The sequence below is a fragment of the Ctenopharyngodon idella genome, chromosome 10, assembly GCF_019924925.1.
Source record: "Ctenopharyngodon idella isolate HZGC_01 chromosome 10, HZGC01, whole genome shotgun sequence".
In the NCBI taxonomy this organism is placed as follows: domain Eukaryota; kingdom Metazoa; phylum Chordata; class Actinopteri; order Cypriniformes; family Xenocyprididae; genus Ctenopharyngodon; species Ctenopharyngodon idella.
Window position 1 is genome coordinate 48,000,148 of NC_067229.1, and position 18,557 is coordinate 48,018,704.

The window sequence follows — 18,557 nt, forward strand, 5'->3', positions numbered from 1 at the left end:
ACATTTTATTTAAATATATTTATAAATGTACTAAAATATTTTTGTTTTAATATTTATGTAATATAATAATAATAAGAATACCATTTTTATGTTTATTATGTTTTTATTCATAAATAATGATATAAATAATAAATAATTTAAATATGCAGTATTATATTTATTTATTTACATCTATTATGATTAATTTATATTTATTTTATATTTCTATGTGTGCTAAAATATGTTTATGTATACATTTTTTGGGCATAATGTTGCTATGGGGTCATTAGCTATTTTTCCATTTAAGCTGCAAAATTAATTACATTTATATTTATTATATTTTTCATATTTATAGAGTAATAATAAAAATAAAAATAAATAATTTATAATTATATTTATGTTTTATGTATATATCATAATTAAGTAATTACAATTATATATTTAAATATGCAGTATTATATTTATCTATTTAAATTTATTATGAATAATTTATATTTATTTTACATTTCTCTGTGTGCTAAAATATGTCAATGTATACATTTTTTGTGCATAGTGTTGCTATTGGGTCATTAGCTATTTTTCCATCCAAGTTGCAAATTTAATTTTATTTATGTGTATTTTTTATATTTATTAAATTTCTTTAATTTTTATTATATTTAATGTATTTTTACTGTTATTTAATAATAATAATATGAATGATATATTTAAATATCCATTCTTTATATTTTTTTTATTATCTATTTATATTTATTTTATATTTAAATATGCTAAAATATGTGTTTGCATTTTAATGTGCATTTTGGAATCAATATTATTAGCACTTTTCCATTCAGCATTTAATTTAAGATCTCAAAATTCACAAAAAAATACGAGGATGGAAACTTTGGGAATTTTCCACCTGTATCCAGCGTCCGATCTCTCAGTAAAGTAACTGCACTCTCTCCTCGACAGCACATGACCAGAGGAGTCACTCATGTCAGTTGTGGTTAGTTAATAATAATAATAGTAGTAGTGCTGCCTTCACAAACATGAGTCATGATGATGTCCACACGCTCTCGTCTTCATAAACGATCATTTAGAGCAGATCTTTGTTGTTCTGCGGTGAGGAAAAGCTCTGCTCCTCTCTTTGATCCGTGTCTGTCTCTCACACGCTGCTTATTAATGAGCCCATCTCTCCTCTCCTCTTCCCAAAAGATGCTCTTTGTGTAGCTTTCCCTGTATGGATTACGCTTGGAGATGTTCTATTGATCCGGCTAAAGTCCATATTGAACCGACTCTAATTTGGAGCTTGTGGAAAAGCCTTCTCCGGCCCAAACGGTTAATAATTCCCCATAATATGATGAATAGTTGTTTGATTAATTAATTTGGTGAAGTGAGTCATTAATTAGACACCCCTCGGATGGGAAGCGTGCTGGTTTGTCCAGTCATTCCTCTTGGTTTTGTGTCTTCATTTGCGGGTTAATGTGGACATTCTTCCTCCGCATGTCTCCGTCTTCCTCATGCGATGGATTTCCCCAGACGCTCCTGATAGGCTCCCGATCAATAGCATTAACCTCCGAATTAATCATCCAGCCAATGAGAGCAGTCCAGTTATTGGAAGTGGCTGGTGTCATAAATGAATACACATGCTTGAATGTTTTGTCAGAGCTGTGGACTAGAGGTTTATCTTCAGCACATTGAGCTGTTCGTGTTCAAATCTATCCTTACTGTGGTATTTTTATATATGCCAATCATTAACATATACTGTGTGTTTACATGATACTTCTGGGTACTGCAGATAAACCAGGGTGTTGTCATGTTATATGTCATGTTTTTTTTATAAATGACAAACATAGAATATGTGTGTGTGTGTGTCTGTGTGTGTGTGTGTGTGTGTCTGTGTGTGCGTCTGTGTGCGTACGTGTCTGTGTGTGTGTGTGTGTGCGTGTGCATGTATGTGTGTCCGTGTGTGCATGCGTGTGTCTGTGTGTCTGTGCATGCGTGTTTGTGTGTGCATGCGTGTTTGTGTGTGTTTATCTGTGTGTGTATGTGCGCATGCGTGTGCATATGTCTGTGTGCGTGTATGTGCGTGTGTTTGTGTTTATCTGTGTGTGTGTACATCTGTGTGTGCATTTGTGTGTATGTGTGTGCATGTGTGTGTCTGCATGTGTATGTGTGTGTGCATGTGTGTATGAGTGCATGTGTGTGCCTGTGCATGTGTCCATGTGTGTGAGTGTGTGTATGTGCGTGTGTGTGTGTATTCTGTGTGTGTGTGTGTGTGTGTGTGTGAGTGTGTATTCTGTGTGTATGTGTGTGTGTGTGTATTCTGTGTGTATGTGCGTGTGTGTATTCTGTGTGTATGTGTGTGTGAGTGTGTATTCTGTGTGTATGTGCGTGTGTGTATTCTGTGTGTATGTGTGTGTGAGTGTGTATTCTGTGTGTATGTGCGTGTGTTTCTGTGTGTGTGTAACATGTAGATGATGATTCATGCTCTCCCAAGAAAAACACACAGTCTGCCAGTGTGTTGTGGAGAGCAGCGCTGCACCGGGGAGAGAGTGTATTTATTCAACAATCCTGTTGACCAAAGGAGCACGTCCGTGTGTGTGTTTGTGAATGAGAGTGGAGGGAAAAAAACCGAGGAGAAGGTCCAGCTGTAAAAACCCACAGGAAACAGAGATGAGTCAAGTCTAGATGAAAGAGACGAGAAACAATGAGTCATTTTTCTGAAATCTCACATTTGGAGTTGTTCGTCGTAAGGGGCCGTATGAAGACAATGAGTCTCATTCACTGACAGTCATGTGATCATGTGTGCAGAAAAGGTTCTCACGCATGTTTGTCGGATTCAATTTGTTATTCCTCATTTTAATGTAATACAATTTTAGAATTATCATAGTTGTCGCTCTGCAAGTAATTTGTTATTCAATAAAGAATCAGAATGTTTTCAGTCAATATCTAGTGCATTTTTTAATCCAGATTAAAACATTTAAATACTGTTCAGAAATGTTTACATGGGGTAACCGCTGCATTTCTGCTGTTTTTATTCTAAAAATCTAAATAATTTGTAACAAGGAGTTATTCATGGTATTTTAAAGTGTCCACTGACTATAACAATACTGCGCATGTTCATTATCACAATATATTGTATTACAGTATATTGGCACATGTCTGATATCACATTATGTGGAGACACTGGTGCACAAACGACGGCCACACTATTTCTCACGGACACTTGACTTGAACTCATCAGCTCAGAGATGGGCTGCTGAGCATCGATTTCTTCCGTGTCGCCTCTTCTCGTGAGGATCACTAAAGTGTGAGTGTGTCTAAAGTGCCCTGGAGGACAGTTTTACTGCTCAGAGGTTGCTCAATCAGAGCTCAGGTGATTTTGGTGCAGTTTAGTATCAGATGTTTCTCCTAAACTACCTTTGGATGAATTAAAAAACAAACAGGTCAGCAGTTGACGTACAGTAAGAGTACAGAGCTATCAAATTAACATGGATAGCAAGTCAGATCATTTAATGTTTATTTAATGAGTTCATATTGATCGCAGACAAATTCCTGGCAAATCTTAGCACAATTTGAGACATTATTGAGAGGAGACACGTGAGATTTCTGAAAATTTGAAATGTTCATAAGCGCCTCCATTTAATCTCACTGCTGTGTAGAAGAAACAATTGAGATATAAAAGAGGTTTAATTTTAGTTTTTGACTATGCAGAAGTTAAATTCATTGAATATTTTAGTGGTCTAGTGTTTTAAGCAGCATTCTCCATTGGTCTCCACTCAATCTCACTCAAGCACATTTTTAAAGTGCTGTGTCATGTGCGAGACAGTCAAACACGTCCGTCTAGTACATGTTTACATTGCAAAACAATGGAAAAGTAGTGTAGTGGAATGGAAAAACGCAAGTCACGTTGCATGATTTATTTAAATACTCCCCTCTTATATTTTGTGCCTGAAAGGGAAAATCGTACAAATGCATATGCGGTAATGTCCGCGATAATTATGCCTTTTCTTTGCCAACTTTTCACTGCGTGTCTTTAGTATATCCTGACAGCTGTTAGTAAATCTGTCCCTTAATATCTCAAATAGATTTGTGATTTCATTTGTGACTTTTCCAAGTGCACTTGTTATTTGTTTTTGGATTTTTCCACTCTTACACTCTAAAAAACGATGTTCTTCCTCAGTATTTTTGTCTTGTTTTTCCAGTACAAATATCTAAACATTCTTGAATCAAGATACATTTACTTGAGAATCAAAGTGACAAAAAAGATATCAAGTCTTGCTTTCTGATAAATGTATCACTTTTGCTTAAAACAAGAAAATTGGGTCAGAAAAAAATAAACTTCATTGAAAGGAAAAACAAGATTATTTGCAAATATTTGTTCTTGTTTTAAGCAAAAGCTCATTTAATTTGTTTTTTTTTTCCCCAGAAAACAAGACTTAAAGGGATAGTTCACCCAAAAATGAAAATTATCCCATGATTTACTCACCCTCAAGCCGTCCTAGGTGTAAATGACTATCTTCATTCAGATGAACACAATCGGAGATATATTTAAAAATATCCTGGCTCTTCCAAGCTTTATAATGGGAGTGGATGGGGGCCGAGATTTTGAAGTCCAAAAAAGTGCATCCATCCATCATAAAAATAATCCACACGGCTTCAATAAAGGCCTTCTGAAGTGAAGCGACAGGTTTTTGTAAGAAAAATATCCATATTTAAAATTTATAAACTAAAATAACTAGCTTCCGGCAGACGACCGTACGCAAGTCGACTTGCGCCAAAACAGTAACCCCTGACCCGATGTATGTAGGAGTATCGTAAGCTTAGATGCCCAACGTGGTTCAAACAAATAGGGCTGGGCAACAAACTCTTGTTTTAGACTTCTAATTTATGACTGGTGTTTGTTTTGCTCTATCCTCTGCACTTCCGTGTTCGTCAGTGCGTCATGCGTTGGGTCAAAAGTTACTCTTTTGGCATAAGTCGACTTGCATAGGCCGTCTGCCGGAAGCTAGTTATTCACTACCATTCACTACCATTATACAGCCTGGAAGAGCTGGGATATTTCCTCTGATTGTGTTTGTTTGAAAGAAGATAGTCATATACATGGGATATTTTATTTTTTATTTTTGGGTGAAATATCTCTTTAATATCTTAAGTCATTTTGCTTCTCAAGTAAATGTGTCTTGATTTCAGAATGTTTAGATATTTGTACTGGAAAACAAGTCAAAGACAATCATCTTTTTTTTGCAGTGTACCTTTGTTTTATTATGTCTGAATGAGGTTATTTTTGATGATATAGTGCTGCAGTGATGTTGGTTCATTAAACTCTCACTCTGTAGTTTTGAGGTCATCGTCTGTAGCGTCAGTTCAAAGACGTCCCCGCAGACGGCTTTTATTGAAGTTAAGATGTCCACGACTTTCTCATGACCTCACTTCTGGACCCTTTCTGAACAAAGAACAAAGGTTTACGTCAACTTGTCCACCTTTGAGAGCATTGTGGCAGGAGCTGGAGAGAGAGAGAGTAGGTTAAAGAATTAAAGCGGGAGCGGTTCTCTCCTGTCATTCTCTCTGTCGAGATGCGAATCCGTGCTGCGCCAGCACACACACACATACAAGCAAGCCGCTGACTTGGGAAAATCAGCGAGAGGAGGGTGCAAAATCCCTCTTTATCGAAAATTGGCTCTCCCAGTGAACAGCCCTCTAACAGAAATCCAGTGGGGTTTCCAAGGAAACCGTTCCACGGATCTGAAACTGTGAGCAAAGCCGGAGATGAATAGCTGATTTGTAGGACACACAACAATAGCGGTGCAAGGCATAATTGTACGATAATGAACATAAATCAGGGAGAAAAGAAACAAGTGGTCAGGTGATTAATGTCCAGTGAGGCGTGAACATCAGGTGTGTGATGCTATGTTGTTGTTCTAATCAACTAAAGCCATCACTGATTCACAATATACAGTAGTGGCCAAAAGTGATGTTGGAGGGGATACTTGTTTTTAATGACCCTACAAGTTTGATTAAACCATTAAACCATCCACTAACCATTCAGAAACGTCCAGTTTCATTCTAAAAGCTGTAACTTCTTCCTGAGTCTCTCCATCAGTGTCGACTCCAGTTTGAACAATGTAAGGCTGAACACCGTCGTCATTTTGGCTGCGTGAGATTCTCCAGCTTTGTTGTTGTTGAGCAACCGAAGCATGAGCTGTTAAAGCTCCGCCCTCTTCTGGAAAGGGGGCCGGGAGCAGCAGCTCATTTGCATTTAAAGGGACACACACAAAAACGGCGTGTTTTTGCTCACACCCAAATTTGACAAGCTATAATAAATGATCTGTGGGGTATTTTGAGCTGAAACTTCACAGACACATTCTGGGATACAACAGGAGAAACAGAGCGTTCTTTCCATAAACAATTAAATGTCACCTCGTGGGGAAAACATGTAAATAGTTTGACATTTTTATCCTGTTGTTTGTTATATTTATTGGTTGGTCAGTGTCTTTGGTTCTTGAAGTCATTGTGACTTTTTATCTCACAATTCTGACTTCTTTTCTCAGATTTGTGAGAAATAAAGTCAGAATTGCGAGTTATAATGTCAGAATTGCAAGAAAAAAGTCAGAATTGTTAGAGAAAAAGTCAGAATTGTTAGAGAAAAAGTCAGAATTGCGAGAAAAAAAGTCAGAATAGCGAGAAATAAAGTCAGAATTGCAAGTTATAAACTCACAATTGCGGCATATAAACTCGCAATTCTGACTTTTTTCTCGCTATTCTGACTTTTTTTCTCGCTATTCTGACTTTTTTCTCAGAATTGCAAGTTTATATCTCGCAATTCTGACTTTATAACACGCAACTGAGAGTTTATTTCTCACAAATCAGAGAAAAGTAAGAATTGCGAGAAAAATGTCAGAATTGTGAGATAAAAAGTCTCAGTTTACAGGCTGTAAGCACCTTTGAAATAACTGAAATCAATTGGCGAAGTGATACATAACTGTAATCCGGTCAAAACCTGCTTGGAACTACTTTAGCTGTGCGTTTACTGGAAAATAATGGCACAATGTTCATCAACCAATCAAAATCAAGCATTCAACAGCCCCATAGTATGAAACAAACATAAATTTTAGTGCCATTCATTATAAACAACATTTATTATAAACAGAAAGCCTAAACCTAGAGCTTAAAAGAGTGTATTGATTTCACTATGTTTAACAGATTCCTGAAAAAGGAGTTTCCTCCACAATTTGTCATCTTTAAAACCAGAACTGACCCGAAATGAAGCTCCGCAGCTTCAAACAGGGCACACGCCGGGCCCGATAGCATATCTCTAAACATAAGAAGCCCTCTCTCCTGATGGAGGGTAATTGTCTTACTGTGTAACATGTCCCGGAGCCTTTAAACTCAGGCAAACTGCTGGAAGTTTTTATGGCTGGAGGTAATTGGTTCCAGGCGGCGCTGGGAAACCGAGAGTTGAAGGCCTTGGGCTGGACGAGCCCCTGCAGGTTCGTCTTTTGTCCGCGTGCCTCGAAATCAAGCGTTTTACCTTCTGTTTTATCAAGGCATCCGTCCCAGCACCTCATCGAGAAACAACCATCCCCTTTACTCCCTAAATAGAGCAGATATCTGTGCTGAACATGTGGTTGTGTTTTAATCATTGTTTATAGTTTGATTGATGTAGCGTCAAGGCCAAAGTTGGACCTGCTGTCTTTTGTTGTTTGTCAAGTGGTTGTGTAATATAAGTTCTGTTCCAGAATCTAGTGAGTTGCCTTGCTGTCTGCTGTCTACATAGGCTGCATCCTGACTGAAATGGACAGAGTTTGTAGTTATTATGTTGCTTGGCTAATGGCACAATCATCTAATTATCTTGAAACTGTACAGAACATGCAAATGTTGGCTAGAATAGTCCATTTTTAGTTAGAGTTAATTGTTTTATCTATACTTTCTGATATATATTTTCACCATTGATAATAATCAGAAGAAATGTTTCTTGAGCAGCAAATCAGCATATTAGAAAGATTTCTGAAGGATCATGTGACACTGAAGACTGGAGTAATGATGCTGAAAATTCAGCTTTGCATCACAGAAATAAATTACATTTTACAATATATTCACATAGAATATAGTTATTTTAAATTGTAATAATATTTCACAGTTTTGCTGTTTTTACTGTATTTTTGATCAAATAAATGCAGCCTTGGTGAGCAGAAGAAACTTCTTTAAAAACATTAAAAAATCTTTCCAACCCTAAGCTTTTGAACAGTAGTTTACTTCCACTTCAGGTAAAGTCAAGTGCATTGCATTGCTGGATAAAGCATTGCACACAGTATTCTGTGTTTATATATTGCAGGTCATCCAGTCATTGCATGCATACAAAAATTGTGCATAATATGCACCGATTACATATTATATGCTGTTGAAATAATAGTAGCATGTTAGGATACTATTCTAAACATAGACACTTTTGTTGCAATACATTTTTGAACAGCGACTGTTGTAAAAGTGGTTTTGTCTAGGTGAGCAGCTCACCATGGTTTTGGAAGAGAGCAAGTGTCTGGGCAGATTGAGAAAGGATATTTGTGTGTGTGTGTGTGTGTGTGTCTGTGTGTGTGTGTGTGTCTGTGTGTGTGTGTCTGTGTCTGTGTGTGTAAGAAAGAGAGAGAAAGATTCTGACTTAGTCTCAGCAGGTTAAAGCGTTCTGCAAAGCTTCCCTCACTGACATACACCAGGTGTGATAGATAAGCACTCCCTCTCATCCCTGTAGTTTCAACAAGGTTAGTTTAAAGTTCCTGATCTTACTTTGATCATTTCATCATTGCGCACTAATCTAAAGCGGAGAAAGTGTTTTACTTGGTAATCTTTCATCAGAATGTAATTCATAAAACAGAAAAAACAAAGGCTATGTTCACACTGTCAGTTTTGGAGATTGACAAATACAAAGTTCTGTCATGAAACTCTAGATGGCGCAGGCTAATAGGTCCTTAACTCAACCTGCTTGCAAGGGCTTTAGCCCCCCTAAATTTCCACCCAGCCCCCCTAAAAGTTTGCGATTAACTTTGTAATATGTACACTAATTCGTGATTACCTTAGATCCATTTAAAACTCATAAGAAACTCTTTTAGTCTGCGTTATTCTTCAGTCGGTAGCAGCTCAGCGCCAGCGTCAGAAGCAGAGGACAATGTGTGTGCATTTATTGATAGATTGTTATGATATCTGCATCTGTGTAGTTCTTTGTCATAAGTGCAGTTTACATAATATGATGCGGGAGCAATTTAAGACGGTTTCTCAGCCACAGTAAAAGCTGGGCTTAATTTACTTTAATCTAACTGGCATGAGACTTTGTGACTTTTCCCACTCTTGCTATACTTCATACTTCAGTTCAATAAATTAGCTAAAATGTGTTGTTATATTTCTTTTATATTAAATCCAAAAGCAAAGCACACGAAAAGAGCTTTAAAAGGGAGTGGAAATGGCAGATGAGCTAATGAGTGGTCCTCTGCAGCCATCTAATGGTTATAGTGGTAATTTCATGTCATTTTCATGTTAAAAGTGTTTGTTTTCCACCAAAATATTAAAAAAATATTTTACCCACTTATTGCCAATCTAGACAATATAAAGTTTGTCTATATTCTTAATGAATATTAATGAATATTACCAAAAATGAAAATTCTGTCATTAATTACTCACCCTCATGTCGTTTCACACCCGTAAGACCTTCGTTCATCTTCAGAACACAAATTAAGATATTTTTGGATGAAATCTGATGGCTCAGTGAGGCCTCCATTGACAGCAAGATAATTAACACTTTCAGATGCCCAGAAAGCTACTAAAGACATATTTAAAACACTTCATGTGACTACAGTGGTTCAACCTTAATGTTATGAAGTGACAAGAATACTTTTTGTGCGCCAAAAAAAACAAAGTATCGACTTTATTCAACAATATCTAGTGATGGGCGATTTCAAAACACTTCCTTTTGTTTCGATTCAGTGGTTCGGAGCGTGTATCAAACTGCCAAAGTCACGTAATTTCAGTAAACGAGGTTTCGTTACATCATAAGTGTTTCGAAATTTCAATGCTTCACCACTGGGGGGCGTGACTTTGGCAGTTTGATACACGCTCCGAACCACTGATTCGAAACAAAAGATTCGTAAAGCTTCAAAGCTTCATGAAGCAGTGTTGTGAAATCGCCCATTACTAGATATGGTTGAATAAAGTTGTTAGGGTGAGTAATTAATGACAGAATTTTCATTGTATTGTTCATGCCTATACAAACAGTATATTAAATATTTTTTTTTAAAACCATATCCTCATTGGGGGCTGAGCCCCCCTAATTTTGAAATCCTAGAATCGCCCCTGTGTACAGGAGAGCAGATGAACCCAGAATATAAACGCAATGTGCATTTTCTCGTTAAGCGTTTTTCCACAGAAAACCATTAGAAAGAAAACGCTTAACCATTTACCGTGTTGCACTCATATTCTGGGCTCATCTGCTTGCCCGTGTATAGTATGCATCATCAATAAGGCGTATACTGAATTTGATCTTAACATCAATGTTTTAGTACATTAAGGCACTTTAAGTGTTTTTCACGTTAAGCGTTTTAGAATGTCCTGCTGTTTTTAGTGATTGAAATACCGCAGCAGGTGCTGGATATGGATCACAAATGCCATATTTTTGTTTTTCCTCTTTTGAGAGGTGATCTAAATATTCGTGGCTTGAAACAGGCCTTTGCCAGAGGTCTATGGATCTTTTGGAGGTCTATGGAAGGTTTGGAATGCAGTTTTGACAGTTTCCTTTTCCCCCATTCAGTAGATTGAGCTGTACTTGCGTGATCTTGTCACCAAGATGACCGTCGAGAGGATTGTGTTGCTTTTAGGCGACTTTGATTCTGCTGAAGAAAGTTGTTTGTGGCTAATGGGCTTCCCATTGAGCGTGTAATTCTGGGAGACAGCCTTTGTCTCTCGAATCCCAGCTGAACATGCGCCTGCCGCAAGGAGATTTCGACAAGGCCTCAGCATATTTTTTACGGATTTTGCGAGAGATCAGCGTCTCTGCTAAGATTTCGACTTGAGAGGCTTCACGGGTTTTGTTCTCGGCAGACAACACATTACATGGCAGAGCGCTTTCTGCACCGCATGCTCTTCTCAATGGCTCTGAAATGGGATGCAGTGATATCACATGACTTTGCCATATGTTTTGAGGATAAGAGCTGTGTTTACTTATCTAATCGCTGTTTAATATAAAATAAAGCAGTAAGACATAGGAGGCCGTGTGTATCAGTAATTATACCATAATTAAAGGAATAATGAAATCAATCTTTTTTTTTTATTTTTTGTTTTTTATATATTATTTATATATTATAAATTTTATATATTTTTATATATTTGTTAGTAACCTTTATATATATATATATATATATATTTTTTTTTTTTTTTTTTAGTGATTTGATTTTTATTAGTTTAAAATATTTATATATCTTTTTTTAATTTTGTTTTTTTTATTTTGTTATATGCTTTGGTCATTTTTATTAGTTTTTTTTAAATATTTATATACAGTTTTTTTTATTTCATTTTTTGGTAATTTTGTTATATGCTTTTGTCATTTTTCTTAGTTTAAAATATTTATATATAGTTTTTTTATTTCATTTTTTGGTAATTTTGTTATATGCTTTTGTAATTTTTATTAGTTTAAAATGTTTCTATATAGCTTTTTCAGTTCATTTTGTTTTGGCAATTTTGGTAAATGATTTTGTCATTTTTATTATTATTTTTTATATTTCTACATAGCTTTAATTTATTTTATTTAGTGTTACTTTTAGTAATTTTAGTACTTTAACTTGAATTTATTTCAGTTATTTGCCAAGGCAACATTTCTAATTTTCGTTTGTTTAATTTTATCATCTAATATTTATGTATTTTATTTCTGCTTTATTTCCATTACCAAAGTGTTTAAGCTGCTCTTTTACCATATAATAAAAATTGACAGTGATTCACACTGTTGAGCTTCAAAAAGTACTATAAAATATGTTCGCACATATCAAATGCCATATGAAGGAGGAACAAATCGACATTTACATAATTACATGCAGCAAATTTTTTTTTTTTTAAACATTCAAACATGATGCATCCAATCACGATCAGCCACAAGACATGCAAAAACTAATGTTTTTTTCAAACCTGGCATGAAGTGTTGTGAGGAACCATTTTTGATGCTTCAAACGTGGCTCATCCAATCAGATTTTAGCATCGCATCTTCTCTGTTTTCCTCCACAGGCGGCGTCTTCAGCCCTCAGCAGCTTGGGTCATGTCTACACGGCCATCGGCGACTATCCGAACGCCCTGGCCAGCCACAAGCAGTGCGTCCTGCTGGCCAAACAGTCCAAGGACCAGCTGTCCGAGGCCCGTGAGCTGGGCAACATGGGAGCCGTCTACATCGCCATGGGTGACTTCGACAATGCCGTGCAGTGCCACGAACAGCACCTGAGCATCGCCAAGAGCCTCGGCAACAAGCGCGAGGAGGCGCGCGCATACAGCAACCTGGGTAGCGCTTACCACTATCGGCGTAACTTCGACAAGGCCATGTCCTACCACACGCATGTGCTGGAGCTCGCACAGGAGCTGGAGGAGAAGAGCATCGAGATGAGGGCGTACGCAGGGCTGGGACACGCCGCCCGATGCATGCAGGACTTGGAGAGGGCGAAGCAGTACCATGAGCAGCAGCTCAGCATCGCAGAAGGCCTGAAGGACCGCGCCGCCGAGGGCAGGGCTTCATCCAACCTGGGTGAGCCAAAAAAAAAAAAATCAGTTTCGTTTGAGTTTAGTTTTGTTCCTATTTCTAGCTTTATTTTTACTAATTTATTTCAATTATTTGCCAAGTCGTTGCCAAGTTTTCCTTGGCAAAATTGAGCAAAAACAGTCAAAATTGACAACAATGTGTTTAAAAATGATCAATTCATGTAATCAGCTTGAACTGTTGTATAAAATGAATATCACATTTCGCAATCTTACTGATATTCGAGAAAATACCACTCTTGCTCATTTGATATTGCTTAACTATATTATGTTAAAAATGTAACACCTGTTCGAACCGCGCTCTAAGCGGAACTCAAACCCTGGTCCGCCAGCATGGGAGTTGCTCGCTCTAACAAGGAGGCTAAGGACCGCAATCTCTAGCATCAGTCGCTAGAGCGCCTCTTGAGATCAGGGGAGTGAGATTTACACGCACAGCTCTTACCGTTACACTGCGTCCGTTACACTCCGGGTAGGGCTGCATGATTTATCGCAATTTTATCACACGCGAGCTGTACGGCTCTGTGATCAGTAGTAAATGCTTCTCCATCTGAACGCCAGAGGGCGCAGAAACTGCAAGTATGCCCTGCTGCCGAAGTAGAACGCTCATTCCAGGAAATCCCATACTATCGCTGTAGCTGAATAAACAGAAGATTGAAACGTTTTGATTGATTAAACATGACTAATAAACACACGACTGCCTTATTCTGCGTAAGAAGCCACATCATCTCACAGAAGGGCGCTCAACTGTCGTTATGAAGTGAGTTTGGAGTAAAATCATGTTATTAAATGTTGTCTTTTGTTGGACAAGATGTTAATAAATGCTTCTCGTGTCTGGAAAGATGTTTGACACGTGTTGCTTTTTCAAATGTACATTATAAGTGATTCAAACTCGCAGTGCTTTCAGATGGATTAGCATTTGGAGCCATAGTTCTTTGACAAGCCATGCATAAAAAATAATCGCAGCTTTGCGATTTCATAATCGCACTAAACCAAATCGTTTAAGCGTGATTTCAATGGTTTTTTTTCTAATCGTCCAATTAATCGTGCAGCCCTAACTCTGGGTCACGGCACCAATGTAAACCCCTCCTGTTCGAACGCCCGCTCTAAGTCTAAGTGGGACTTGAACCTGGGTCCGCCGGCATGGGAGTCGGGTGCTCTAACAAGGAGGCTAAGGACCGCAATCTCTAGCATCAGTCGCTAGAGCACCTCTTGAGATCGGGGAGTGAGGTTTACACGCACAGCTCTTATCGGCCTATGTCCATTACTCTCATCCGGGTCACGGCACCAATGTAACCCTTCCTGTTCAAATGCCCGCTCAAAGCGGGACTCAAACCTGGGTCCGCCGGCATGGGAGTAGGGTGCTCTAACAAAGAGGCTAAGGACCGCAGTCTCTAGTGTCAGTCGCTAGAGCGCTTGAGATCAGGGGAGTGAGGTTTATATCAAACCGCCCGCTCTAAGTGGGACTCGAACACGGGTCCGCCGGCAGAGGAGTCGGGCACTCTAACAAGGAGGCTAAAGACCACAGTCTCTAGTGTCAGTCGCTCTAGCATCAGTCACTCAAAAACTACATTGTTGCCATGAAAACTTTCATTTCTGTTCCGGTGTTTCGGTTTAAAAAAAAAAAAAAAAAAAAAAAAAAAAAGTATTTTTGGTGCATCACTACTTTTGGAAAAAACTAAACCAGCTGAGAGACCAGCTTAAACCAGCAAAGACTGTCAGCAAACCAGCTTAGACTGGTTTAATATGGCCATTTTCAGCAGGAAATTATTCCATAGAGTGGCATTGAACAAATTAAGTTGTTTTTGCTGAATAAATGACAAATTTTCATTTTTAGGTGAAATATTCCTTTAATTAAACATAAAGCTGGCAGGAATGAAAATTGAAAGCCTACCCAAGAAAATAAATTAAGGCCAATACATAATGTTATTAGCTTGAAATATACAGTCATGATTGCTTTTGCGCATTACATTTGTCTAGTTATTAAAAACAACAGTGTGGATGAATATTTATCGTTCTATTTCCAGTTTAGTGCCTCGATGACTCAGTCATCTAGAACGAGTCCCTTCCTCCTGCAGCAGGGGTCTGCGGCGGCACTAAACCATCGGTGTGCAAGACGTACACTGGATAAATTGAAGCCGTCGAAACCAAGTGTTTCAAAGCACGTCTAATCTCTCACTCTGACTTTTATTGCTCCACTCTCACGTTCCCTCCCTCCATCAATCTGATCCGAAACGCTCCATGCTCTCAGATAAATAAATAGATGAACTCCCAAAAGAAAAATGTTGCCACAGGACTGTTAATATCAGGATTACAGTAGAGCGCACTTGATAGTGAACATTTTAGGAGTGAAATCAGGTGTTTTGTACTAGATTTGTATATGTTTTGAAGAAAATGTGAGGGCAGAACTCTCCACAATGATGCATGGTTTATTTAGCACATTTTATCATCAGTCAGCAATGTTATTAGTGGCCACGGACTGAAGGTTTATGCACCTATTGTATCCATTAGTGTTCTTATTATTCTTCTTCTTCCTCCTCCTCCTCCTTCTGCACGAGTCTATTATGGCAGCCCATAGAACCGCTTGCAGGAAAATGATGAAATTTGGCACACAGATAGAGGACAGTCTGAACATTCAACACTGCAAATTTGGAGTCTCTAATTCATTCCCTCTAGTGCCACCAACTGTCCAATGTTGCACTTACGTCTATGCCAATAACTTTAAAATAAAATCTTAAGGGCTAGAAACGAAATTCTGAATTTTCCAAAAAATCGTTTTCTAATTCAACCTAGAAGGTTCATCCGATTTTCACCAAAATTGGCTCAGATCATCTTCAGACCGTGCTGGCAAAAAAAGTTATTAAAAGCTTTTTGATAGACCCAACTGTTATCAAATAACTCGCCAACAGATTCAATGAAGAGCATTTCAAAATTGATGCAAGGCTATATCTCCGCGACTCTTTCGCGTATTGAGACAAATCTTGGTACATGTCTACACAAGCATGACCTGAGCCTACTTGCAGAGTTTCAGCACAGCGCCACATACTGGTCAGAAAAAATGACTATTAATGTGCACTAGACAGTGAACATTTTAGGAGTAAAATCAGGTGTTTTGTACTGGATTTGTATATGTTTTGAAGAAAATGTGAGTGCAAAAGTGTGGTTTATTTAGCCCATTTTATAATCAGTCAGCAATGTTATTAGAAGCCACAAACTGAAAGTGTTGAGGCACCTGTTGGATCCATTAGTGTTCTTATTATTATTATGATTCTTCCTCCTCCTTCTTCTTCTTCCGCTCTTGAGTCTATGGCAGCCCATAGTTATCTTCGCAATTTTTTAGCATATTGAGACAAAACTTGGTACGTGTCATCACAAACATGATCTGAGCCTACTTGCAGAGTTTCAGCACAGCGCCACATACTGGTCAAAAGAAAAATTACTATTCTCTTTTGATTCAGTGCAGCATACCGAGTCGAATGATACCCAGTTTTCCCATATCCACCATTTTGGGTGTCGGCCATCTTGAATTTTGTCGTAAAATGCTGTATTTTATGGACGCATTAGCATATCATTACGAAAATTGGTATGTGTTCTTTGAATCATGCCCTGAAGGAACTCAAAAAGTTTTGATATGTCTGCACTGATAGCCTCATGGGCACCGCCGACATACAGCGCCATTGCACTTCGGGCGACCTGAGTTCGAGTCCCAGCTCGCGGACCTTTCCCAATCCCGTCCCCCTCTCACTCTCCCACTTCGCTTCCTGTCTGCTCACTGTCCTATCATAATAAAGGCAAAAATGCCAAAAATAAACCTTTAAAAACAGTTTTAGATGGCGCCACCTTATGGTCAAAAATGATAATGAAATTTTAAAAAATGCTAAACTTCGGCATATTGACAACAAACTTTGTACAGTATGTGTCATTGTCACCTCACGCTGGCCACACCACATTAATTTGGTAACAGCGCCACCTAATGAGCAAAAGTCATAAGCAATAAAATCATATTACTAGTGATTATATTCAAATTGTTCAGCTGTTTTCCCTAAAATAATTTAAAAATGTCTCTAATTACTTATTGCTGCAGTTGCTTTTCTATAGTTTTTTTTTAAGATCAAGTTTTTCGTATAATATTTATTATATTTTATTTCAGTTACTGAAAACAAATTTTAATAATTTTTGTTTTAGTTAACAACAACAACACTGTCTGTTTTTTTTAGTCAAAAAATTGTTAGTCAAATAGCTTTTGAAAGTTATAATACAGGTCTTTTCAATAAGCTGCATGATTTGTGACGTCGTTCACCTGTCAGAGTTAAATAATTGCAGTTAGGTGTTTGTTCAGATCTGTAACCATAAGTATGAGCTGTAGTGTTAGTTAAACACTCACTATAATTGCAGTTTGTTCTATTTTTGCAATCTTGAAGTGTTGATAAATTTGCATAGTAGCACAGGGAAGTCCATAGGGTGATATTTATGGCCTGTGAAGCTCTCGTGGAAATAAATGAAATCAATTTCTTTCCACTTGTGCGTACGGCTGTGATAAATTTGTATTGGAAGAGTGTACGATCAGGTGAGCTCATTTAAAATGGGGATATAAATATTACTAGATTACTCCCAGCGTCTCTGAGGTTGTTACTCTGCGAACAGGTTTATTGTTCAGACCTAATGATGTAGGAGAGGTTGCACAGATGAGATGCGCTCGCGGTGAGTAATGCATCCTCTGCAGACTCATGCTAAGCTTTTGAAAACGCAGAGCCGACAGAGCGGCTGCTGCCAACATCCCAGCACTCTTTCAATCACTGGCCGACCTCGCGGTGCAGGACAGGGAGCGGCTCGATTTGATCGATCAGAGTTATTAATAGCTGGAAGGGCTGAAAGAAAAGTAGCGCTTATAAAATTAACAATCTCTTGCGGTGAGATACCTGGAAGTGCACAAATTGATCTCGCTGTCAAAGGTGGAATCTGAGAAAGGCAACAGATTTTTAAAGGTAAAGCAAGCGTGTTTGATTAAAGGTTTAGTATGTTTACTCATAGGTTGATTGGGCTCAACAAACATGTTTTATTAGCTTCTGATGTCGATATCTATGACATGTACCTAAAAGTCACGTTGTAGAAACCGCAAAAAAATCCCATTCATTTTCTCCATAGAGGAATTGATTTTTAATGGTAACAGATAATCCTTTCAATCATTCTCAAACATAATTTACTTACTAATTTATTTGGATTGTTAGCACTCCCATAAAGCATTCTGAAAGAATAAAGTCTCTCTAAAGCAACCTTAGTATTATTTGGATATTTAAAATTAAATATAAAAAATGTATAATTTAATATTTAATAGTGTAGTATAAGTAGTATACTTTAAAATTTTGCAATAAATGTAATATTGAAAATAAACAATATTTAAAAAAAATATTGTTTTACACAAATAGTCAGTGACTTTAAGTAAATAATTTTACATTGTATTGTTTTATTTAATTATGGTCATTCACAATGCATCATGGTAATAATTTCATCATAAAAGAATTTGTTTTTATGACTTGCAATTTATTTTGTGTCTAATAAAAGTTTGTATAGTCATTTTTACAAATTTTCTCAATTTCTTGAGAAGAATATGAAATCAAGGCTACTGAAAAAGTGAGCAGTCATGCATTAAAAAACTAATTTTGTGATTTGTGCATAATTTTTGTAATATGCACAAACTATTTTTACCATGCATATTCATACACTCTAAAAAATGCTGGGTTAAAATCAACCCAAGTCAGTGATTAGGGTTGTTTTGACCCAGCGATTGGGGTCTTTTTGACCCAGAGATTGGGGTTGTTTTG

At 37.5% G+C, this 18,557-nt stretch overlaps 1 protein-coding gene across 3 annotated transcripts in view; it reads left to right on the forward strand.

Annotated features, from left to right (window-relative positions):
• The window catches only part of ttc28 (tetratricopeptide repeat domain 28), a 287,139-nt gene that overhangs the window by 213,191 nt on the left and 55,391 nt on the right, over positions 1–18,557 (forward strand). For all 3 annotated transcript variants that reach the window (XM_051909035.1, XM_051909036.1, XM_051909037.1), the window contains one exon: positions 12,220–12,727. In XM_051909035.1, the coding sequence (XP_051764995.1) occupies positions 12,220–12,727 (508 nt within the window). The remainder of the gene's footprint in view (positions 1–12,219; positions 12,728–18,557) is intronic.